Here is a 25,794-nt window from a genome sequence, read left to right as displayed (position 1 = left end):
ACGAATAAATTTATGGATTACATAACAAATCATGTATATAATCATAAAAAGGTAGCAGCTGTGTTTATTGATATTAGCAAGGCATTTGATTGAGTCAATTGGGATATTTTATTAGAAAAACTTAAAAATATTGGAATGAGAGAGGCCTTTTCCTTGACTGGTTTATATCATTTATTACAAATAAGAAACAGTCGGTAAGAATTAATAACAGTGTAAGTGATTTTAATATAATAAATACAGGTGTACCCCGAGGATCGGTTTTAAGACCAATACTTTTCTTAATTTATATATAAATGAAATACATAATGTTAATATTTCTGGTCATTTGGTGTCATTCGCAGATGATACTCTCTTAATTTGTACTGCTGACACAACTGAAGATTTGATAAAAAATTAGAAAATTACATTTATACTATAAATAAAAAAATTAAGAGCCTTCGACTACAGTTTAACGCAAGTAAAACTAAATGGATGCATTTTAATTTAATGAATCTAAATACACAGACAACTGAACTTAAATTTCATGAATATGATGATTTTCATCCTGATACTATTTGTAATTGTGCTTATATATATATAGAAAGAGTAATAAATTATAAATATCTTGGATTAGTTATCTCGTCCAACTTGAAATGGAAAGATCATACTACTTTAATTGTCAATAAACTAAGAGCAATTGTGAAATTGATGTTTAATCTAAAATCTATATCATGGGTATTCCCACATGTATTGTATGGATCAACTGTCTGGGGAGGAACATTCAAAAATTATATTCGATCTTTAAGCCGTTTATATGATTTTCTCGACGAGATATTCTACACATTAACAATAATTTCTCGCAATGCGATGTAACACAAATTCATTTTAACGTACGTCAACTTTATATAAAGTATTGCTGTTCATACTTTTTTGAGAAATAGATCTGATAGGAAAGGGGTGGAGTGTTGATATACGTGAAATCCTGTTTGAAGGCTAGAGAGTGTAACGTGAAGAGAAGGGATATTGAAATTGTATGGGTTGAGCTTGAGAACAAAAGACGCCATAAACTTATTGTTGGGGTTTGTTACAATCTACCGAATAGGGATCAAAACTACATCACCAAATTGCATGATGAAATTTCCTACATGTGTAAGCGAAAGAGGGTTCTCATACTAGGGGATTTCAATTGCCCAGGTATTGATTGGGAGAACCTTTCATCTGGAAATCAGTATTTCTTTCTTAAGTTGCTGCTCGAAAATGTTTTGTATCAGCATGTATCAGAAGCTACTAGGGGTACTGTTATTTTGGATTTAGTTCTTACTAGTTCTGAGGATCTAGTTGAACATGTTTCGGTGGGGGAAGAGTTTTCTTCCAGTGATCATCGTATCGTCAGATTTTACTGTAACTTTTCCTCGGGTAAGGTTTATAACAAAAGACTGGTTCCTTGTTTTTGGAGAACTAACTTTGATGTTTTGAGAAGAAGGTTAGCGGAAGTTTTCTAAGACCGGTTGGAATCAGTAGGGTGATTTTGGGAAGAATGTACTACGAGACTGTCCTCTGTTTTGCACGACGTCATACCCTTTGTTCGAAAAAAGCGTGTTTGTACATCGCACCCTCTATGGTTCACAGATAGCGTGCGGAAACTTTATCTTGAAAAGCTAAGAGCATTCGGAGAGTATAAAAGTGGACGAGGTGACCTATCATTGTTTACTGATAAAAGAAGACTGTTGAAGAAAGCGATAAGGGATAGTAAAAAGAAAGTTGAATCTAGAGGTTGGCAGATAACATTGGTTCTGACCCAAAATCATTTTTTCGATACGTCAATAATGGATGTAAGGGGACAGTTGGCCCCCTCTCGATAGGAGGCTCTAGGATAGAGAGCGATGTAGCCATGTGTAGTGCTTTCAATGACTTTTTCGCGTCGGTTTTTAATGCAGATAATGATATTCGATATACGCGTGTTGCATGGGGTAATAAAACCCTCAACGATATTCAAGTAGAAGACGTGGAGGTCCTAAATCTTCTAAGAAATGTATGTGCAAGCAAAGCACCAGGACCAGATGATATCTATCCCAGGGTCCTCAGGGAATGTGCTAATGAATTGTTGGGGCCAGTCGCACAGATATCCAGGAGCAGTGTTGCTGAGTGTATTGTCCCAAGGGATTGGAAACTTGCTAATGTTGTTCCGATATTTAAAAAAGGTAGTAGAGATGCGGTGTCAAATTATCGTCCAGTGAGTTTGACGAGCTTCCTCTCGAAAATTTTGGAAATTATCATCAAAAGGCAGTTTGTGAAGTGGATAGACGAGAATAATGTATCGCCGGATAATCAGCATGGGTTCAGGAAGGGGAAGTCATGTGTAACTAACCTCCTTTGCTTCTATGATCATGTGACTAAGGCTTTGGGTAAGAGAAAAAATGTAGATGTTGTTTACCATGATTTCCAGAAGGCATTCGATCGGGTCCAACATGACAGTCTTGACGCGTTTACACAAGATTGTAATTGGGGGCAACTTGCTGAATTGGATAGAATCGTGGTTAAAAAATAGGTCGCCACGATTTATGGTGAACGGGGAATTCTCTGGTTGGACAGACATCATAAGTGGAGTTCCTCAAGGAAGTGTCCTTGGCCCCATACTTTTTTCACTTTTTATCGATAAACTCGATCAGGGTATCGATGGGATTACTATCAAATTCGTAGATGATGTGAAGCTAATGGGGGTAATCGGGAATGAAAGCGATAAGGAGTTGCTCCAGACCAACTTAAACAGGATTGCAGCATGGGCAAATGAATGGAGCATGACGTTTAGCACTTTATAAGTGCATGGTCGCTCATTTTGGTTCAAACAACCAACGGTTCTCTTGCGAGTTGAATGGTGTCACTATCCCGGATGCAACTGGGGTCACCGATTTGGGAATTCTCATTGACGAACGACTTAGGTTTTCTAACCATTGTTCAGCGGTGGTCAAAAAATCGAATAGAATGCTTGGTCTCATTTTCAAAAAGGTCTCTTCCCGTTCTCCTAAAGTCATTCTTCCGCTTTTTCGAGGCTTAGTTCGTCCTGGACTGGAGTATGCTGTAAGGTTTTGGAGACCATACCTACAGAGGGACATAGAATTGGTTGAAGGGGTGCAGAGAACAGCTACGCGTGTCCTTATTGGTACACAGGGCTTGAGTTATGAAGAGAGACTTTATTTGTTTACATTGGATGAACGCAGGTGTGGAGGAGATATGATCGAAGTCCTCAAATTTTTCAATGTGATGGATAGGATGGACCATGAATTTTTAGTACACTTCCAATCGACTGCTTTTACAAGGGGATACCAGTATCGATTGCTGAGTGGCAATGCAAGGTTATGGTGTCGCAGGGAATTTTCTCTAATAGGGTTGTTAATAAATGGAATAGCTTACCCCCGGAGGTAGTAAATTGTAACACAATTGACACGTTTAAAAAGAAATACGATAAACATGTTGGGGTAAATCGAGAAGCTCTATCCATTCTTAGAATAAGACAACCATAAGTATTCTTTATGGGCATTGTATAATATTTTATCATGTGTATATATTGTTTATAATTTGTGTTAATTGCATTTTTAATTGGGTTGCTGTTTTGTTTTTTTTTTTTTTGAAATATATGACATCCATACTTTTATGGGCATCTTTTTATCAGCCACCTCGTTTGGTATTTTGCCTGTTGTGGCGTTGTATTTGTATTTGTAAAAATCCTGACTAGTATCCCAACAGAGCAATTACACAAACAAGTACAATGTGAGCAGAAAATCTATAGCTTTTAGTATTACCAAGAAAAACAATTTATAAAAAATCTTTATGCTTTCTTGCTCCAAGGTTATGCAATGAGTTTAATGGATTTAATAGACAACAGCTTTCATTTAACATTTAAAAGAACTATAATAAATTGCGTATTTGAAATAACGAATATTGAACAGTTCATTTTATTCGAGAGAGAGGGTTAACATTTAAATATTTAAGTAATATTCTAAAAAAAAGTTAATTTTGATATTGGATATTATTGTGTAATATTATTGAGTATTGTTGTTTTTGTACACTTTCAAGGTTGCCGAGATTACCCCATCCGGGTTACTGTTTATGATCCATGGTAGGATTATATCCATTTTGGTCAAATACAGGGTGATCAGAAAAGATGGGAAAAGCTTTAAGAGGTGATAGTACACACCAATACAAGCAATTGTCATCAAAGAATGCATGGTCTAATATGAAACGCAAACGTGCTAGAGCATTTCGAAACGGCCGCTCCGCAATCGTTGAAACAGCATTCCTGTTGAAATGTATCGGGAGAAAAAGAACACCACGGATGCAACCGCATCCCCATTAACCTGGGGAAGAAGAAGAAATCGTATGCAAATCTGTTACAACTATTGGTACGCTGGAATAACTTCACAGGCAGGCCCGTCATTTGGGGGGTCAGGGAGGCCGTTGCCCCTTCCTCCCGGCTTTTGAAAATACACTAAAACTGGTGTAATATATATATATATATATACACACATTCAGTACATGTGCTTAGCCCGTCCCCCTGAGAAAAGTTGAAATGACGGCCCTGTTCACAGGGCCGGCGTCCGCGCCTTTTATTCACTGTTACGCAGATTTGCATACAGTTTCTTCTTCTTTCCCAGGTTACATTTGAATGCATGATGCTCTTTTTCTCCAGATAAATTTCAACAAGAATGATTGTTTAACGTTTGTGGACCGGCCGTTTCTAAAAGCGCTAGCGCTTTTGCGTTCCATGTTAGACCATGCATTCTTTGATGACAATTGTTTGTATTGGCATGTACTATCACCTCTTAAAGTTTTTCGCATCTTTTCTAAATCCTCCTATGTAACACCCCGATTATAAGAGATCATTCATTATATTTAATTAAAATTTAACACGAATAATTCACAGCACACTTAATTCAAAAGTGAAAAGAAAGGCAAACATACGATTCAGTATTGCCGTGTCTCGAGCGAGCTTTAGAGGTCTGGTTCCCTTTGCTAAAAATGAAATAAATCATGATTTTCTTTTTATATATGATATCTGTAAGTGCTTACCAGTCAATTAAAGGCTGATTCGGTGATGAGATACAAAGAGACTTACCACGTACGTTCTCCTCACAGTACTGTCCACGTAAATGTTCCGGGCACGTGAGGCATCCATCTATCTCCGGCAAGCATGACGAGCAGTTTCGAAATCGGCCGCAATACTCCGTAACATTTGATTCAACTCTACATGGTAAACATACGTTGGTCGCTTTTGGACACCTTTAAGAAGTACGAAAAATGTTTAAAGCTTAAAATTGAACGTTGAAAAATGACGTATAACACATTAACAGAATCATAATGCAATACAATATAAATTCTACACGCCATTTCTCAAAAAAGCTCAGACTATCCAGTTTTTTCCGAACAAAACTATAGCTACTGTTACTACTAGAGTATATGATTTCAAAAAATTATCAGTGATTCCAAGGTTCGTAAACGGATGAGACTGTTTGAGAAAGAACGGGGTAAAGTGCGTGATGAGCCACGCTTGAGCCAGTATTTTTTAATCATCGATAGCTTTGTACGTGCACTAGAACCACAGCTCACACTCTAATGACTAGGGAATCGCTCTTCATTACCTCTTCGTAAGAATCTGTGTTCTGGAGATCATACAGACATCCCTACCTCGGCCGAGATGATTCTCATCATTTTCGATTTGAAAGGTCGGGGAAAAATGGTTTCAGTCCATAAAACAAAATTTCGCAGGAGACGGGAAAGTTTTCCTTTAAAAATTCTGGTACCACTTTCTCCGCATGTCACAAATTCCTTTCCTACTGCTCATGTGGCGAATTCTGATCGTTTTTCCATCTGCGCACTGTGACTAAAATCATTGCCACCCCTCCCCCATGCCATATATTTCTTCCTTTATTAAGCGGACTGAAAGCATTTTTGCTTCTGGTGTTTTACGCTGTCGAAAGAGACGGTTCCGAGCTATAAAAAACCGCAAAAATATATTAATTTCGCTTTTTTTTTGGACCCTTCAATTGCGACCAAACGTCGTATGAATGTGAAAGTGTTATAAACATAAACGATGTTCTACTGTATGTCGTACCTCCGCATCAGCGGACAAAATTTTTGATCCCATGGGTGTCCGTCATCGAGAGGTTCTACTGTACTGCATTTCAGCCGGCTTAGAACGATTGTGATACATTTTATTCTAAAAATACAGATGTAAATTTAAGTAAAATGTTGCGCGTGAAAATGTCAATTAGTTTTAGAATTCAATATAACTACCTACTAGAGGGAGGCTGATGATCATCAATCGTATTTATAGCACGTTTGTACAGTATGATAATGTACATAAAAATCAGTGTAAAGTGGCAAAGATCTCGTTCCCCCGAATGTTACACGGACCTGATGAGTTGAGGGCCACAAGAAAATGCAGTTGAAAGGAAACAGGGTATGAAAAATATTCAGTAATATTCATGTAACACATCGAGATTGATTTATTCGAAATTCATGACACAATCATGTCATAAATGAAACGAAAGAGTGCAGCAAAATCGCTTCGCTCAATTTGATGAATCATGATAATGAAAATCATGCATGAAAAGCACACTTAGTTTGCCGTTCAAAAGTTGAACAACAGTATTAATTTTACTTTTAGCAAAGCAATGGAAATATTAGAAAAATTAAAAAAAAATTTATCAACTCACATTCTACGGCTGGGCACAAATAGTGGTCCGGCTGCACTGGATCCGCATCGACATATTACGCGGCCTGGTTCGATTCGCGGACATTTATTCAACACAAGATTCGTTGACGTCGGCACAAAGAGAAGAATCACCGCAACTGAAAATTGAAAGATTAATGCGTTAACCGCGAGCAAAAGTAAAATCCTTTTATTTCATTACTTAATTCGTCCTCACGCACAAATGGAGTGAGTCTAACTTGACAGGAAGATGTCACTGAATATTACAGGATTTCTCCTGATGCACTTCAAGATTACCATTTTTCCATGCTGATGTTTTAACTGATTTAATGTTGTTTTTGTCTTTTTTCCTCTTTCCAATAAAGATGTGCTGATTTGATTGATATAGTAGTATGATTTCTAGCACTAGAACGACCGGAGCTGTGATTTTGACATTTTTTGATTTTTAAAACGATATAATCTCGACAGCATTTGACGCACACTCTCAATTTTTTGTGTTTTTTCATTATTTCTGTATCTCTCTTCGTGTACTAAACTTTTAACACATTAATGTTTTGTCCGAGAAATATCTTATCGAGCTTATACTTACAACGCCAAGAGCACGTGTATGTCTAATGGCATACACAACACATACTACTCACGAGTATATTGATAACAAAAAAAGTAATAAAATAATGATATTTGTTGCATCATGGGTCTCGGCTAGCTATAACGGCTATTAGCGTTGATAGTAGAAATTCATATATTCACAACCAAAAAATCATTTCTTATTTAGCTATATGGTGTATAATAATAATAAAAAAAATAAAGTTGATTTTTTTCCTTATCTTTCACCTGGCAAGCTCAGTTTTTGTTTAGGTTAAGACTTTTCATAACTCTTCATGTCACCATCTGTTATGAGAGAAGCTTCCCAGGAAACAGAGGTACACTCACAAATGTTTAAAAATGCCTTTTATGTCTACTGATGTGTTTGAACAACAATAATAAATTACCATTACTAAATGACATATCGCACAAATTACGGCTGAAGGTACTTAGGATGAGGACTCTGACAAAAAGAATTATGACTTTTTTTTGCTATATCCACACATCCGAAAGAGAAAGTAGTTATTGCGTAAGTGACTCATCTGAATCAGAAAATACTGACGAAATGCATAGTGGTATAACATTATATGTTATTCACAGTGTGCGCGAACAGCTATATAGTCTAAACAAAAAAGACCTTGATACAACAGCGCCAAAATGAAGCAATGAACGTTATGATGTTGGTGCGATGTTTATATATATGTATATATAGTAGGATAAAAATACAAGAGAAATGAATATAAAAAATAAAGAAGTGAAAAAGTATCTTTTGAATGACAAAAAAGCGCTAGTGCTGCTCACTTGTTCTTTCAAAAAATATATATATAACGTTACGAAAAAGAATTATTTTAAGAAAAAGGAAAAAAAATTGATATTTATGAGAGTGAAATAGAACCTATGCAGTGGGTCGTCATCAGGGGGAAACCCCATGCATGGTTCGAAAAGTGTAGGCGTTTCTGAAGGGTGCCTACGCCTAATTGCATTAAAAATTCCAACCCTTGTTCCCTGCCTTCTCAAAAACATGTTGGACGAAAAAAAGACAATGAAAAGATGTTAAAAAATACAATATTAGAAAAATATTGACAGAGCTTCAGATTATAAGCTCAAAGAAGCATGAGAAAAATATATACAAACTTACAGGAATATAATAATTACAGTGAATATTTTACAAGGATTATGAAGAATGTCAAAATTTTAAAAAGTCCACAAATGTAGTCAAAAAATCACCGGACATACCTCAAGAATGGGGAGACTATTGTTGTTTTGAAGATTTTTCTGGAAATGTCGTTGAAGAAGGCTGTTGGAATACTGTATCCAGATGCAGTTTTGAAAAGATTGAGGAGTGCTGTATTGAATTTCTGTTTATTATTACAAATGTGTCCTTTCTACAGATTTGCGAAATGAGTGTGTTTCTGAATATTTTGGTGTTGATGCTTGAATGCCAGTGGCTTAAACTGTTAACAGAAAAATCGAAGTATTTTCTTTTGTCAAAAACACCTGTTTCCCATTTATTGTTGTTTTTGTATATTTTTATATCCAGGAAATTTATTTGGTCTTCTTTTGTGGTTTCCTTCAGAGAAAGCTCTTCAGGATGGATGTTGGGGAAAATGCTGTTAAAATTGCATTTGTTGAAAATGATTAGATCATCAATGTAACGAAAGCCAACAAAGTTGTATTGCAGTTTGGATTTTTGTTCATAGAAATGTAGAAAAAGGTTGGCAAGGGCGCTCGAATAGCTGGTCCCCATTGGTATTCCTTTAATCTGCTTGTATTCCATTGTAAAGAAAGTTTTCAAGAATGCAGAAGTTAAGAAGGTTTTTCCAGTGTGTGAAATTAAATTTAAGGGAACCTTCTCTCTCTCTCTCTCGTATTTTTGAAAGAGATGAAAACATATGTCAATGAGTTTATTGTGTGGTATGCTGATGAAGAGGTTTTCGAAATCAAATATGTGTACATATGTACCACATGACATTGATGATCTAATCATTTTCAACAAATGCAATTTTAACAGCATTACAATTCAATTTTTTTTTCTAAAAATAATTTTTTCTCAAAATAATTATTTTTCTCTCACTCACACACATTTTTTCCCATGGAAAATCTTGACAATAGTTGTCATTTACATTTTCATATTTAAAGACGGAAAGTCAGACCTTGTATCCTTAAGAAAAAGTAATTTCTCCGAAATTTACAAATTAACCATATAGGACGATGCTTGCTATTTTTTAGTTTCGAAATTTAGTATGATTAAATATATTATGCTAAAAAGAAGCAGGAGTCAAAATGACTGTCTGAGGCCGTTATAGGTATAACGTATAATCTGGTCCCTATAGTGCTTAGATGTATCAGAAAAGCAATTAATATGCCATACATTCAGCAACATTTGGTACCTCGATTTTTCTTTGCAAATCACATTATCTCTTCTTAAACGTCTCGACTATGACGTGGTGTTCAATAAAATAACTCAAACATATATTCACGAATCATAAGAAACAGTCACAGAATGTTAGCTGCTTTAACCATTCATACAATATTTTCTCACAAAACTTGCTCATAAACCGTCAAAAGTTTGGGACCAAGAGCACGTCCTTGAGGAATCCAATTAGTTGCATTCACTTAGTAATAAAACGTCTGGTTTACGAATTTGTAGGCATACGGAGAAGATTGAATGGAACTCAGCAAAACTAACAGGCAGTCATAACTGAGTGATGATAGTTTTCCTAAAATTTGTAATACGCACATATTTCCTTCCTGTTGGAAACGAACACTCAATATTTCTGTCTGTAGCTGTTTGGCAGAGTTGATTCGCAAACACAACGTAAATCTCATAACAATATCTATGAGGGCTAGTGGCTTCATACTTTTTCATCGAAATTTGCAAATTGTTTGGTAATTGCCTGCTTTCAAGTCTCACAACAAACTGTCTCACTTATCGTCCCTAATGAAATGGTCGTTGGTTGCTCCTTGAAGCTTCTTTTCTGGTTTTTAAGTGAAAGTTTCTAGAACTTAATATAGTAGGACTTCGGTTAACGAGCTTAATTCGTTCCACCAACGTGCTCGTTATTCGAATCAAACTCCCCATAGGAAATAATAGAAACTCTTTTAATTCGTTCCACAATTATTCATTCACAAAAAAAGGCATAAAAACGGCATTCAATCGATAATTAAGCACAATAACAATAATAATATATGATACAGTAAAATATACATAATATAAATAACGCCATAAATAAACATACAATACGATAATGCTTACAAACATTACTGACTATTCACTTACTCTAAACGACGAGAGAGTGGAGGACTATTGTTTTGGACAGACTTTAGAGATAAACAGACAGATTTATAGACTCCTTGTTGTTTGTAAATTTTTTTTGCATGACTTTCAAAAAGAGCCTTACCCAATGACACTAGCTTTTGCCTGATTTTAAGGATTTATAGGAATTGTGAAGTTGCAGTGTTCGTTGGACAGATTCATAGCTCGCACACTGCCACAGATTTATTTGGGTGGTTCTTTTCTACAGAGTTTTGCATAGATTCCCCCATTCTACACATCTCTATAATATTATTGTATGTGAGAGGGACATCTTCTCTCTTCTGCAGATGAGATACCGTCCATGAACTCTTGCTGGTGCGTGAAAAGAGATCCATGAATTCATCTATCACCGACTCCTAGACATTTTTTACCATTAGTTCTTGAATGCCATCCTCATGCACCTCTAGTCCATGATCTTCCCGAATCACAAAATCTCTTCTACAAGTAGTGGCTCCTGTTTATGAGCTAGCCCTTCAAAGTCACCGTTCAATAATTCAAATCCGCTCACAGTTTTCTCCAAGCAGAATTTGAAAACACCTTCAAGCGCACGTACGCATGATTAATGCTACATCTAGTTTCGTATCGTAAATATTCACTATCACACGCGTGTACAATTTCCGGGTGAGGCACGCTTACCGGAGACTTTAGGGGAGAATATTATCCAAATTCCATAACACGTTGTGGGCGGGAGCAAAAAATCATCAGCTCAGTTGTGATAACGTGAAAAAAAATGCACAAAGCGCAAATTTTTTTTCTCGTTATGCGAATTGCTCGTTAACCGAGGTTCCACTGTACTAGTCATTTCTAGTTTCTCTGTCACGGTCGACCTTTGTAAGAAAAATAACTGACTGTAAATCACTACTGGATGATCCTCCTGTTGATTGGTAATTATTGGCTATTTGCGTTTTTTTTTTCAAATATCTTCGGCACTCCTTACTCATATTTATTGTTATTTCATTATCATCATGATCATCACCACTTCAATTTTTGTTTAAAATGTGATTTTGTTTCAACAACTTTGGTATTTTTCCTGGTGGTCTCTTTTATTCCTATCGTTTCCTTTTTCATTTTGGGCATTAGCTTTAGTTTTATCTCAATGTTTCGGAATAAACTTGACATGTGCATTTGCCTCATTTGTTATCGTTATGGTCACAAGTATGTGATCACCGGTTGTGGTTGATATCACTAGTATTAAGATGATGTGCTGACACTTCAATTCAAATAGTGACTTGACCATTGATAGAGTAAATCTGACTCACAAAATATACTTAAATTCCTTAGAACGGCTAAATATACAGTTTATTAATTAGAAGAAACGCGATACGTTAACATATAAAAAGAAACGAGAATATATACACGGACGCATAGTAAAATGACATCTTGACTCTGCAAGAAACGAAAGCCTTCTCTCTCGAAACAGCGAAAGAGAGGTAAAGAAAAGGCGCGCTCAAGAAAATGATGTGTCGACAGATTTATAATATTGGAATGCCAACACCTACGCACACTCTTGCCGACATCACCGCCACATCGTCTCATTAACACTTTGTTTTTGTAAATTTTTTGTGGATATTTTCATTTAGTTTCTTTTGAAGTTTATCTCTGTAATTCCATCTTGATAAAAGTTCTATTTTTAAGTGCGAAATTTTGATTTTTCGCTGAGGTAATTGTTATGACTGTATTTATCATTCAATGATGAAGGATAGTGATGATTGTGGTTATAGAAATAATAAATGAACCCTATATAATGTATAATATGAACCCCAATTAAATCAATTATTTTTATCATATGTACCCCTATAACTGTGGTTATTATCAATGTCACTTGGGGGATATATAAGGTACCAAACACTTAGCCAATCGTATCAGAAAATGAAATTCAGTTATTGTGGTTCAAAAAAGTTGTAAAATATAAAAATATAATCACTACACTTTGATCAGGGGATCATTGAGAAGTAAGATTTAATGGTGGATGACGGTACAGTTCAGCAGTCAAACATTAATTTTTTAAAACTCGATTCGAAATATTCAAATATGTATTTGGCACGACAACTATCAAATTTGCCCTTCACTTTTACATTTGACAGATATATAAGAATTATGACAGTAAATGATAATTATCAGTGATAAGTTTTTAGAAACAATTGCCAGAGCTCCAGAGAACGACGAAAGTATTGGTTATCATAAAAGATATTAGTTCTCAAACAGTTGTCCTTGAAGTAGTTTTAGGTGGGTGTGTTAGCTTTGATGAGAAAACAATTAACTTGCTTTTGCATTACGATGCACACATTAAACTTATGCCCCACGAGAGCTTGCTTGGGGACGCTGGATAAGGTAATTAAAGTTAATAAAAGTCTAAAGAGAGATAATAAAAGTCTTTGTTGGACATAAACCCCAAAAACCACAGCCGGCGTGAAGTAATTCGTACTTGTTCGGTCATTTTAAAGGAAGACGCTCGTTCCGCTGCCTTTGTATTGAAAGCCATACAAATTATTGCTTCCCCGAGGCGACCGCGGATCCTGACAAAGACTTTTATCATCTTTAACTTTTATGATCGTACCCAGCGTCCCCAAGAAAGCGCTCGTGGGACATAGCTTTGCATTCTGTAAAATTGTCAGTGATCTTCATCGTATGGCAGGGGAGAGTGTCTCTTTACTGCGTTTTACTGTCGCAAATAGTCCGTGGAACACAGAAAGTTAAAAACACCTGGTATGAGCACTTCTCAAACGTTTGATTATCCTTCACATAGGAGGCAACTTGATCATTTTACTTTATTTCTAACGTAGCGTGTTAAGAGTGAAAACATTTTCTGATGGGGTGGGTATCCATAACGGGGGGTCCTACAAGGTAGCGTTTTTGGATCAAACTTTGTTCATTATTTCATGGAATCCACAAGGATTGTTTCTCCAGCAGGTGTTTAGACACAGTTTAAAGGTTGCTTTGGGTTATAAACACGTAAAACAGCCAAACGTGTCTACATTATTATTTTTCACCTTAAGTAAATTTAACTTTCGCCATTGTGCATTATCTCTTAGCAACATTTAACTTTTCAGTACTGACGGTGTACTTTAAACTGCCACTTTTTGTTACTCCCCCGTAACATTTTTTACAAACATTGTTGGGTGTTGGTATTTTGAAGTATAAAGACTGTAAAAGTACTTTAGTATTTTCAGATGACAACACAAGTGTTGGGGGGAGTGTTACTTTTTTTGAACCTCTTTACGATCAGGCACGTAATATTGCGTCCAAACCCCAGTGGAATAAATTCAGTTCATCTATTTCTTCAACCTCGGTTTTCTTGATCGCGAAGGGTTACTATAACCATAAGAAACATATAGTTGTGTGTTTTCCTCCCTGTTCTCTCACCACCATCGTGATATCTCAACTGATAACGATGGTGACGGTTCCCTACTCTCAGCTTTTTTCATCTGCTCCTTCTCATGGCACCCCCACCCACACACACTCATATAATGCAATCCTTCTATTATATACTGCAAATAAAAGTGAGGAAGAGAACAATAAAAGGAACTACAAAACAAATTTGTAGGTGAGGGCGAAAAAGCAAGGCACTCTACTAATACTTTCTTTGACAATTATCTCTGTACCGTTCCTTCCCACTCTTATTTATTATTTTTCTTTCTTGCCTTTTCTTCCTTTTTTTAACGTGGAACAAGTCAACCACATTTATCGGCTTAAAAATAAAATTATTTATTAAAGATCATTCAAATTTATCGCCAGCAGCTTGTACGCAAAGAGGTTAAATATGATAATTAATGAAATTCAGTTAGATGTCTCGCCCCTGTAAAAGTGTTTACTGTAATACTTTTTTATGTGATGCAATAAAACACTGTTTTTTTTTCAAAATGTTCCCAAACAAATGTGTAAAATATATTATGGCTTTCTTTGTGGTAAAATAAATAATACATAATAATGAATATTTATTTAAGTTATTTGTGTGGATTGGTATTTCATATTTTATCATAACCTGTACAGTGCTGACGAAAATTTCAGGTACCAGGTTACTCAAATCGCTGTGTACGATAATAAATTAGTTAAACAAGTAGATAGTTAAAAGTTTTTTGAAAAAAAAAATCAAAAAATTTTCATAACTTTTTAATTTTATTTTTCATAACGTGGTACTGAAAGTGTCAAAGCCATCAATAGCTAATCAAATGTTCATAAGCGTGATTCGCCAACGAAAAACCGGGGAATTTGTTTATTTATAGTTTGCCAATATATTTGTTATGACTTTAATCATTATTACAATGCATGTCGTCATGATAAAAACACCAAAAATCATTTTTCTGAAATTCTCGCTCTGCTATAATTGAATGATCGATTATTCTTATTAAATTACTGTCATTTACATCATTTCAAGCATGTTTATGTTCATCCATAGATATTAATTCAAAAATATCATAATGTTCTTTAAATAATAAACAAATAGACATAAATGAAACAGATTAATAACCATACTACCATGAGTGGCAGCATATGAATATAGTATCCACGTTCTGGGGAATTTCCACTTTGATTATAGATTGTAATTTGATCAGATGTCGAGTTCTAATAAATTTAAGTTGTTATATTAAAAATATCATGTTTTTGCCATTTAAATGGGATGTAACATCATTGTCTGAATTAAATAATTCATGTAATAGTTAATTTACTCACTTGTGAACCGGACGATAGGAACACCCATTCTGTAGCTATCTTCTTCTCGAAAGCCAATATATATGTTTATACCGACGGCTTTCTGACTATTTTTCGCTTGCGTCATATGCGCCTTGCATCGTGATGACGTCACCAATGGCTACCTTGAAAGCAACTACGCTATTGATAATATCGGTATATTTTTGAGTAAAACATGAAATTATTTTAAAAGGAAAGACAAAGAAGATAAGAGTGAACAAATTAGCGGAGCATGGCAGTGAATGAAAACTGTATAACCTAGACGCTTCAACAAATAACCATTGCGTGTTCGTTTCGAAACTTCTAGATTGCCTTCGCCGGCGTCACTTACGAACATCATCATCTATGTCGGGGGTGTACAAACTCCGGCCCGCGAAATATGCTCCGTTTGAAAAGTATAAACACACACAGCACGATAACTAGGTTTACCATATTTTCTTCATAAAAATACGGGGAATCGGGATCTACACGTGATATCACCCGTCATCGCGAAAAAAAATTCTCTCGGGCAAGTCAAGTTGCCAATTACAGCGAAACAAGTTGTCAAGGGCAAGAACAGTTGCAACTTGCAGCCAAAAAAATTCTTGAGGGTTCATCAATTTGCACCCTCGCACAAGAAAATATTCTGACAAGAACGAATCCGTATCGAACTCGCGACATCTCTAAACACCTTTTCGTACTTTAGGTGAATATGTTTTCGACCTAGACTATCGCACTTTTGTTGTGGGAAAGTAAAGTTGTAAAGTAAAGGCAAAGCAGATAGGCCAAAATTGCTGAAAAATCGGCAATGGAGGAAAATAGAGGGCTGCAATGGGTACTATGTGGGTTTTATGGGAAAAATATACAAGGTATTTCCAAAAGAATCACCCGATTCGAAATGCGTATATTACGAAAAAAAAATTGATATTGAAAAAATTTTATATTACATAGCCAGACATAAAGTTTTTTACACACCAAATTAAAGGTGCTCAATATGTCTACCTTGGGATGCACTGAATATACCTGTACGGTCGTCAAATTCGTCCCAAACTTTTGCGAGCATGTTTGCATCCACTGCGAGTGGATTTCTGTGGACTGTGTGTGAAACTCTGTCGGATGCGCTGCACATTTTCGTCTGACATGCTAGAACAGCCAGGATATTTCCCTTTACACAGACAACTCGTGTCTCGGAATTGTTTATACCATCGCATAATGCTCTGAGCGGTAGGACGTTCAACACCAGGGTATTGTTGACGAAAAGCACAATGAACAGTTGCTACAGACTCGCACATCGCGAAGCTTGGAACACAAAACGATTTCCGTTTTTCAGTCGCCATCTTGGCAAACGATAGAGTGGCGGGCGAAAGCAGAGCGTTAGCGCTACCTGACGGCAACTGCGTGAAACTCGAGATTTCCCTCTATCTACCTATACATTATTCGATCAAAATGGATTAAAAGTTGAATACTTGTGATTTTTTTTTTAAATCGGAGGATTTTTTTTGAAACACCCTGTATAATCAACCAAAAAAGCGTATGTTTAATAGATTTGTGAGTTGAATAATAACTTATATGGCAAAAATTATTTATGAGATAGAGTTATAGTTATCATAATATGGTTTTCTGGCCCGGGGACTTACAAGATTGTGCACCAGCACTCTATGATGTATCAAGTTTTCCTGGAACATTTCTGAAGCTACAGACCAGTGCTGTTTTCGTTTTTTCGTGGAATTTCTTTGGAGAAGCATATCTTTTCTACATGAGTGTCAATCGTCTGGCAATCCACGGACCCAAGAGTAAATTCAAAGGTAGCCCGCGAGATAGCTCATTCTTTTTACACTTCTTCTAATGTTCAACATTAGACTGAAACGGATATTGATATAAATGTTTCTTTTGATTGAAAAATCACAAATGAATAATGAACAACCTTTTGTTTAGCTTTTACTAACAAGGAAATTTTCCAAAAAAAGTTTTGAAAAATTACTACTAATTCTACTCATATGCACTAATTCTAAATATGCAAAAAAGTATAAAAATACCCGGTGAAATTATTATAGATCACTCAAAGAAACGGTAAATATTAGTATTTTGAACGCCAATAAAGGCCAAAAATGAAATTGAAAATCCCGCAACCCTAAATTCTTGGAGCGACGCCGTTCAAACAACACAAGATTAGATTCAGCATAGACACAGAAACAAAGGAGGAAAAAAAACCTAGTTTCTATTGGGTTGGGGTGGGATGACCGGGGAGAATAGGGTAAAAAAATTTTCATAGCTATCGCTAAAAAGCGCAACAGATGATGGTCAGAGAACTGTTGTCATTTTTAAGAATGTTTTGTAGCTTTAATAATTGCATTTCGTCGATAATATTTTGTTTTCATGGGTGGGATAAATATTCTTAAATTATATCATAATATTTGAGGATGTCACTTTTTGACCATTTCCATGTAAGTACGTTGAAAATATTTGCTCGAGAAAAATATGGAAAATACAGGACATTGCCAATTATCACCAAAATTGATGCAAAAATTAAGCAAAGTCACCAACTCATTCTGAATCACAGAAAATTCTTCAGTCCTGGGAAATAAAGCATCACTTAAAATTGCAGGTGAATGTGTGAGATGAATTTTCTTGTTTATAGTCGTAATTGTCGTAATGTAATTTCTGAGTTAGAAAAGATAATTTTAATCGTTGATTTGAAGAATGAAATCAAGAATACAAAGTCACGTGGACTTCGTTTAAAATACGTGCAAAACAGTGACATTTGTGAGAAAAGTCGGGACAGCTAAAGAAATAGAAAAAACTGTAACTGTCCCGGGATATACGGGAGGTAGGGTCACTCTACTTGTAAAATTTTTTTTCTAGTCTGATCCCACTACAGTGACCATATCAACCGTATTTTCCGGGAAATTAACGTGTTTTTCACCATCCCGACATTTCTGACAGACGATCACGTATTTTCAACATAATATACTAGAAGAATATTTGGATCTTTATTTTTCTTATTGAAATCAGGAATTAAAATTATATTTCTTATTTATAAATTATATTTTGACATTTATGACTATAGATGTGAATATATATTGATTTCACAAATTTATCATGTTTTATTTTTGTAGAATTCATTTTAAATTCAATGCGATTTTCAGAAATGCTTCATTCTCCGTTATTGTTCATTTTTCTTCCATTTTAGCAATATTCGACAAATTGCTTACCTTTGCAATCATTTCAGACAACTGTCGATTTCCGTTATTTTTCTGGAAATGATTTTAAGTGCCGAAAATAAAACATACCTTTCAAAAGTGTTTATTATTTACTGTTCATAAAATAATGAATTCATTTCAGTCAAAACACCAACTAATACTACTAACTATAAATATGAAATTTACAAATGTGCAAAAAGCATTGAGAACTATGAAGACACGTTCTGAAACTATTTATCGAATAGTTTGATACGTATGTGTACTCATATAAAATAACATGACTTTAACTATTTGATCCTCTGACTGATTCATCATCACCGAGCCGAAACCACTGAAGCTATAAACATGAATTAAAACTCAAAAAACTCAAAATTTTGTCATGAATTAAAAACTCACTAAGAAGGGTTTTTTTTTCAAAATTCGACCCCTAAGGAAATAGAGGGTTATCTCTCGACCCCCTTAAGAGGGTTCAAATGTTGCTTAGAGAAATACAGATGAGCCGAAACCGCTGAAGCTACGAATATGAAATATTTTCAGTAGTTTTATTTCATGACGTAGACAAACTGCAGAAGAGTTTCTCGCAATTGCACCTCTAAAAGGTACAAAAGGGGGATTTAAAGGTTTTATACAATCTTCTCGCAGAGCTGAAACCAATAAAACTATAAATATGAAATTTTATGAGTAATTTTGTACGTCTTTATGTAAAGACTCGGTAAGAATGATTTATGCGAAACTCGACCTGTAAGGGAAGGGTCATAGGGAAGGTTCAATGGTTATATGCGGCAATCATGGCTGAAGCTATAAATATGGAATTTAGTTAGTAGTTTTATTTTGTAATGTAGTGACTTAGGAGGTATTTTTCAAATTGATCCTCTAAGGGTGTAAGGGGGGTGGGGAAGGATTCAAATGCTATATGGGGTATTCGTCACTGATCTTAAACTACTGCAAGTATAAATATAAAATTTAGTCAGTATTATATTTTATAGAAATTCACACTAAGGCCGGATTTCTGGAAATTCAATCCCCCAAGTGCGTTATTTATTTATTTAAATACCACGCTACAGAAAACAATCCAATTACATCAAGTAGTAGAACAGAAATGTAATTGCAGTAAAATCAAACAGGATAGAATGCAATACACAGATATAAAATACAAAAAATAGAAACAAACACTAGTCAATAGCAAATAAATAAAATGAAGACCTGTATAAAATTACTGGATCAATTCAAAATGAAAATGACGAAAATTAAAAGACACGACGATTAAAAATAAAATGAAAAATAATTAAACACCCACTAAGATAAACGAAATATTTTAACAGTCAAATACAAGAAATCATCATTTAAAGAAAAAAAAAATCGCTGATGAATCGGAGAGAAGAGGCTCTTTGAATTTACCAATAGGTGTTGCAAATACATCAAATTCGTCAGATAAACTATTATACAAAATACAAGATCTGTTAGAGCACAAGACAGGCCAATCAATGTCTTAAAGTAAGCTATATGGAATAATTTATTTGACTTTAGGTTAATAAGACCTAGGTTTTTGAAGCAGAGAAAATTGAAAGAATCATGCATTTTTCACCGATCTGAAAATTATTTCTCCCCATTTACTTGACAACAAATTGTTTTCAACATTTATGTTTTTTTTTTGCCGGTCCTCTCAAATTATTTCTCTCATTTAATGATTTTTCGCCAATCCTCAAATGCAAATACAAACACAAAGGCCACAACAGCCCACCGAAGTGGCTTAAAAAAGATACCCATAAAAAATATAGATGTAAAAAAAAAGTTAACTAAAATACAGCAACCGGTTTGACATAATGGTTGTCTTAATTTAAGTATGGATAGCTTCTCGATTTATCCCACTATGTTTATCGAACTCATTTTTAAACGTGTCAATTGTGTTAGAACTCACGACCCCCGGAGGTAAGCTACTCCATTTACTTACAACTGCATTAGAGAAAAACTCCCTGCGACACCACAACCGGGAATTGTCCCTTACTGAAATATACTGGTGTACTCTTGCTGAAGCAGTTGGGTGACGGTGTATTAAGTACTCATGGTTAGGAATACGTAAATTTCGTATTTACGAAATAACCGCGATAAATACGAAATTTGTCAATTTTGACGAATAAATGCTAAAATTTAATTTTTTTTACTACTTTTTAGCGAAATATAGGTAATTTACACTTTCTCAGATGGGAAAGTCGTAATTTTGGTCAGTACTTGTGAGCCTGCTTGAAAGGTAAAACACAAGCGTCACTTCTGTCCCCTCTGATATTGTGTTAGATGGGAATACATTTCATTTCATTTCATTCCGTGCACCGCCCAGGCTCTATCGACCATTGTCAATTTTAGCCATTGCCCGGATGAGGGGCTGGGCGATGTCGGGTGCTTTATTATGCATATAAAATATAAAATACATGAACATTGAATATAAAACACATTATTAAAAAAAAAAAAAAAAAAAAAAGTATATACAGATTTAAATATTTCTATTATACAATTTATTCCGATGAGCTGTTCTGATGTCCTTTCCAGCTTTATTGAGCCCGAGCCCCCTGTTCCTCTCTGTGGCCAAGCGCCAGGTCCTGGACCCATGTCTTCCCTTGTTGGTTAGTGTGAGCCCTTCGTGTCACATTGGTCCAACCAGGTGCCAGGTCCTTCAGCATGAGGGGAGGGGGTTGTTCGATTATTCAAAAGCTCCTCAGCTTTTGGTTGGGTGCTTCACAGTTTAAACACTGATCATTGGGACTTTGTTTCTTGATTACTCTTTCACTGGATCATTCTATTTGAAGTCAGAGTCAGAGTCTTTCCGTATTTCGACCGCTTCTTCTCTCTCCGATTGCTCTCCCTCTGTGTCGTATTCTTCGTCTTCTAATTCTTCTATTTCCTGGGAGAGTACCCTATCGACGCTGTCTTCGGCTTCTGCCCTTGCTCTCAGTCTTTCGCTCCTCCTCAGTTGTTGCGTTTCATGTGGAGTCTGGATGGTCTCATCCCTCTTGGTGTGGAGATGTTCCTGGTTGGCCTCTAGGAATTTAACCAGGTCCTTGATGGTTTCCATTGCTTTTCCATCTCTCTCCATCCTTTTGAACCATTCATGCTCCAACTGAGGGAGCGGCTTAACCAGGTGGAAATCTGAGGTCTTTTCGCACTCTGTTGCGTAATGCAATGGGCTTCCGACTCCTCCACACAGGCACTTGTCATTGTTTGAGATCCCGAAGCGGAGGAAGTGGGTGGGGAACGGCCCGTGGCCCGAGAAGAATATCGTCTTCTCTCTGCTCCAAGATCTCTCTCTCCACTGTATTTTGGGCAGGACCCTATGGATTAACTTCCCATGTGTGGCGGGGTGGTCCCAGAATTTCTGCCACTCTCCAAGGATGTGAATCTTTATTATCCTTTTTGCAGTCGCTGCTGGAATCTTCTTTTCCAGGAGGATCGTACGGCTCAAGGTTGCTGCCTTGGCCAATCGGTCCGCCTCCTCGTTCCCTTTTTCTCCGACATGGCCACGAACCCAGTTCAATTGGATGTTTGGATTTTTTAATAGAGCCCTGCGGACGGTCCTGGCGTCCTCGTGTCTCGTGAGGGGGTCTCTTATGGCTTCCAGGCTGGATCGGCTGTCTGTGTATACTTTGGACTGGGTCGTTGTGTTTTCCAAGCTGCTTACCGCTTCTCTTAGAGCGAAGAGCTCCGCCTGGAAAATCGTGCACCCTGTCAATATCCTCTGCTTCCACTTCTGGGTTACTACGTCATCCTCGTATCTCACGAAGGCAGCACCCGTTCCGTCCTGGGTTTTAGAACCGTCTGTGAATATGGTGGTTCCTTCGTATGAGATAGGGCCCGTTTCTTCCAGGGTGACGATCTGGCTCTCCTGGATGTCGGTGGCGGGGTGCATATCCCAGCCTATCCTTCTCTGCTCTAGCTCACTCCACTGGTATTGGGCCTCCCCCAGACTAATGTTCCTCTTGAGTCTTGTCACCATAGCTGCTTTGGCGACATACTCCGTCTGAAGACTCAGTGGGGGAACTCCTGCGATGGCCTGCATGGCTGCTTTTGACGTCTTGTGGTAGGCTCTTGTGAGAAGGTGCAGGAAACCTCCCTGCAGGCTGTCCAGCTGCCTCTTGAGCTTCTCTGATGGGTCCTGGTACCACGCAGCAGCTCCGTATGTTATTATCTTGACAGCCACCTGGTCGTACAATATCCTTCTGAGCTTCTGCGTTAGTCCCCATCTTGGGCCTGCCATGCTCGCCAATGTTTGAAGGTTAGCGTTCGCCTTGGCTCCGTGGGTTTTTACGTGTGATATCCGGTCCAGGTCTTTGTCCAGAGTGACCCCAAGATATTTCATCGTCTTCTTCCATGGGATCCTGGTTCCCTTCATCCTTATCTTGGGTCTCTTGATTCTTGAACTGTACCACAGGTAAGAACTTTTTTCGATTGCCGGCTCCAGATCGTTGTTGTGTAGCAGATGGGAATACAGTAGAGTTCGGTTATAACGAAGCCTCTTTGTGATTCGAGAGAAGTTTTTATAATAATCAACGCTATAAGCGAGGCGTTGGAATTGGCTTACGTAGCAATAGCATATATGCCTCTTTTGAGATTGTCGTGGACAAAATAAGGTTATGCGACACATAATTGAAATATGCAATATTAAAATAAATAGTACAGCATAAATGTAGTTTTTGATTTGATATCTGAAAAGTTATGGAAAATTTAATAGAAAACGCAAGATATACAACAACATGCGGACAGTTTTGGAAACGTTGATGATTTTTTTGATTTGATGCAAACGGTTTTTCCCTTTGAAGATGACAGTATTGTACAGTTTAAAAATTCATAAAAAATTGTTTATGAATTTTATATCACCAATCTCTCAATAATACACTTGAATTAGCATAGCTTTTCAACAGTGACTGAGTTGATTTACAACAATTTTCTTTAATCACCGCCACCAATAAAAAGATGAGAATGTAATAAAAACAAGTAAAAATTCAATAGTTCAAAAAGCAGACACACGATACAGTTTTCACAGAAAGACAGAATTTTATTAAATGCCAAAAATTTTATTTCCAAAATCATTTATCATCGACAGGTAGTGCTAAAGTTCTATATTCCGTTCCATCTGTTGATGAGAAATATAACTATTCCGGCAGTGAAAAAAATATTGAAACAATTTAGGTTTTTTTTGTGTGTGAAAAAACGTAAAGATATATCAACCGCATACAATAAATGTTGTACAAAAAAGTCTAATTTGAATTTTTTTCAGCGTTTTTTTGCAGTATTTTATATCCGGATTATTTTCTTAGTCAAGACCATTCTTTTGGTTTGTTATATCTACAGAGCAATTGAATTTTTAATTGAATTGCTGTATTTTTTAAATATATGACATCCATATTTGTTATGGGCATCTTATATCCACGGTTTATGTTATATCCGGGTTATGTTATAAGTGTACTCGACTGTATATGCAACTTGGGAAAAAGATGCTACAGAAAAGCATGTGAAAAATAAGGTAAAATTATGAGATAGTAGAGATATTTTATTCTCTACAATGTTAGAAAATTCAACACAAAGTGCACTCATGTCCATAAATTGAGGATAATGCCAGGCAAATAAAGGTTCCGAAAAAAAACAAACGTTACTTATTCATAAAGCCGATTTATTAAACAAAAGATTGTTTTGTAGGACAGACGTTTGGTAGGATGTTCCACTTGGGCTCGTCTATCACCCCGTTTCTCTGTTTGGCAGAACAGGCCACATTCACCCTGTTATATCTGTAAAGTACTATTACTTCAACAGATTTATTTTTATTTTTTAATAAACAAATCACAAAAACACAGACATATATACAAATAGAAACATACACATAAGTACGAATATAAAAACTTATAAATACATACACGTTGTGGCCCCAAGGGACTTAGAATGTCCTTCCAGAAGGTCTAAAGTGAGTTATAAACACATATGGTTGTTCAGACAACAGCTATTTTATGTAGTATTTTTGAGGCTTTGCACGTTTTCAAGAAAGCCCCCGTATAAACACTGAAGTTCGAAATAGACTTCAAATTCAAATAGTTTTTCCGGTTTTCAATATATTAACTTCACTATTAAAAAAAGTATCAGCTTGAAAGCAAAAAATGTGCATTTAAGAGTTGGGGAACAAAAGATGTGGAGAATAATAGAACATAAAAAAAAATTCAAACTTACCGTTAGAAAATAATAACGTTACTTTCCTCATGACACTTCGAAATATTACAATTACAGAACATTGGTCATAGTAACTACAAACTAACTAACTATTATATGGTTGGTATGATGGTTAATACATTGTATGTCTCCCATGCGATGAAATACAGTCCGTACAACGCCTAGGCATGCTGAGTATCAAATTATCGATCTGATCTTGGGAAAGATCACTCCACTCAGCAAGCAATGCTCTCCGAAGTTCCGGTACACATGTAGGAGGTGGTTGACGAGCTGCAACTCGTCGGCCCAGCATGTCCCACTCATGCTCTATCAGATTCAAGTCAGGTGAGAATGCTGGCCATTCCATACGGGTATATCCTCAGATTCAAGGCATTCGTTTACGATGTTTGCTCGGTGAGGACGGGCGTTGTCATCCATAAACACAAATTCTGCGCCCATGGCACCCCTAAACAAACGTACATGTTGTTCCAATATGATGTCCCGACAAATTTGGGCTTTCATGGTTCCAGTTTGAACATGCAGATCTGTTCTGGAACACAGTATAATTACACCCCAAACGAGCAATGCTGCACCACCGTAACGGTGTCGTTCAATGATGTTGTCTTGGTAATAAAGGGTACCTGGCGTTCTCCATATGAAAGTCCGACGTGAATCAGACTGCAAGCTAAACCTGGACTCGTCGGAAAACACCACACAAGCCCACTGTGACGATGACCACATTGCATGTTCTCTACTCCAGGCTAATCGCTGCCGACAGTGAGTTGCTGTGAGCGTAACACATCTGACAGGCCTGCGAGAATATAGACCAATATCTCCCAAACGTCTGTACACGGTTTGCCTTGAAACTGTGGTACCCGTGGCTGCAGATAGCTGACAGGTCGGATGCTGTGCTCCATCTGCTTCTTTTGGCAGTTACTGCCAAATACTGGTCTTCATTCGGCGTTGTAACTTGGGGGCGACCTGTACTGTAACGTCTACTGACATTTCCGTTATCTTGGAATCGTTGCTAAAGCCTAGAGATGACACTTTGGGCAATTCCAAGTTCCTCGGATACTTCCATCTGAGCACGCCCACATTCCAGGCGGCCGATAATTCTACCACGTAAAAAATCATCCACATGCGTCCTCTGT

The 25,794-nt window shown here is 36.6% G+C and overlaps 2 protein-coding genes across 2 annotated transcripts in view; both read right to left on the bottom strand.

Moving 5' to 3' along the window:
• Nucleotides 1–15,366, bottom strand: part of LOC149085698 (uncharacterized) — a 134,783-nt gene extending 119,417 nt beyond the window's left edge. The window contains exon 1 of the mRNA XM_089232395.1: nucleotides 15,261–15,366. Within this exon, the coding sequence (XP_089088521.1) occupies nucleotides 15,261–15,366 (106 nt within the window). The remainder of the gene's footprint in view (nucleotides 1–15,260) is intronic.
• Nucleotides 15,367–21,248: 5,882 nt separating this feature from the next.
• On the bottom strand, nucleotides 21,249–22,838 carry LOC149085697 (uncharacterized). The gene has a single exon (XM_089232394.1). The coding sequence runs from the start codon at nucleotides 22,836–22,838 to the stop codon at nucleotides 21,249–21,251; it is 1,590 nt and encodes a 529-aa protein (XP_089088520.1).
• Between the last annotated feature and the right edge of the window lie 2,956 nt (nucleotides 22,839–25,794).

The sequence above is a fragment of the Pholcus phalangioides genome, unplaced genomic scaffold (genome assembly GCF_987345545.1).
Source record: "Pholcus phalangioides strain wild (caught in Gottingen) unplaced genomic scaffold, Ppha-v1.0 ptg000005l_1, whole genome shotgun sequence".
Taxonomy (NCBI): domain Eukaryota; kingdom Metazoa; phylum Arthropoda; class Arachnida; order Araneae; family Pholcidae; genus Pholcus; species Pholcus phalangioides.
The sequence above is the reverse complement of the archived record's forward strand: the minus strand, read 5'-3'. Positions and strand labels throughout refer to the sequence as shown.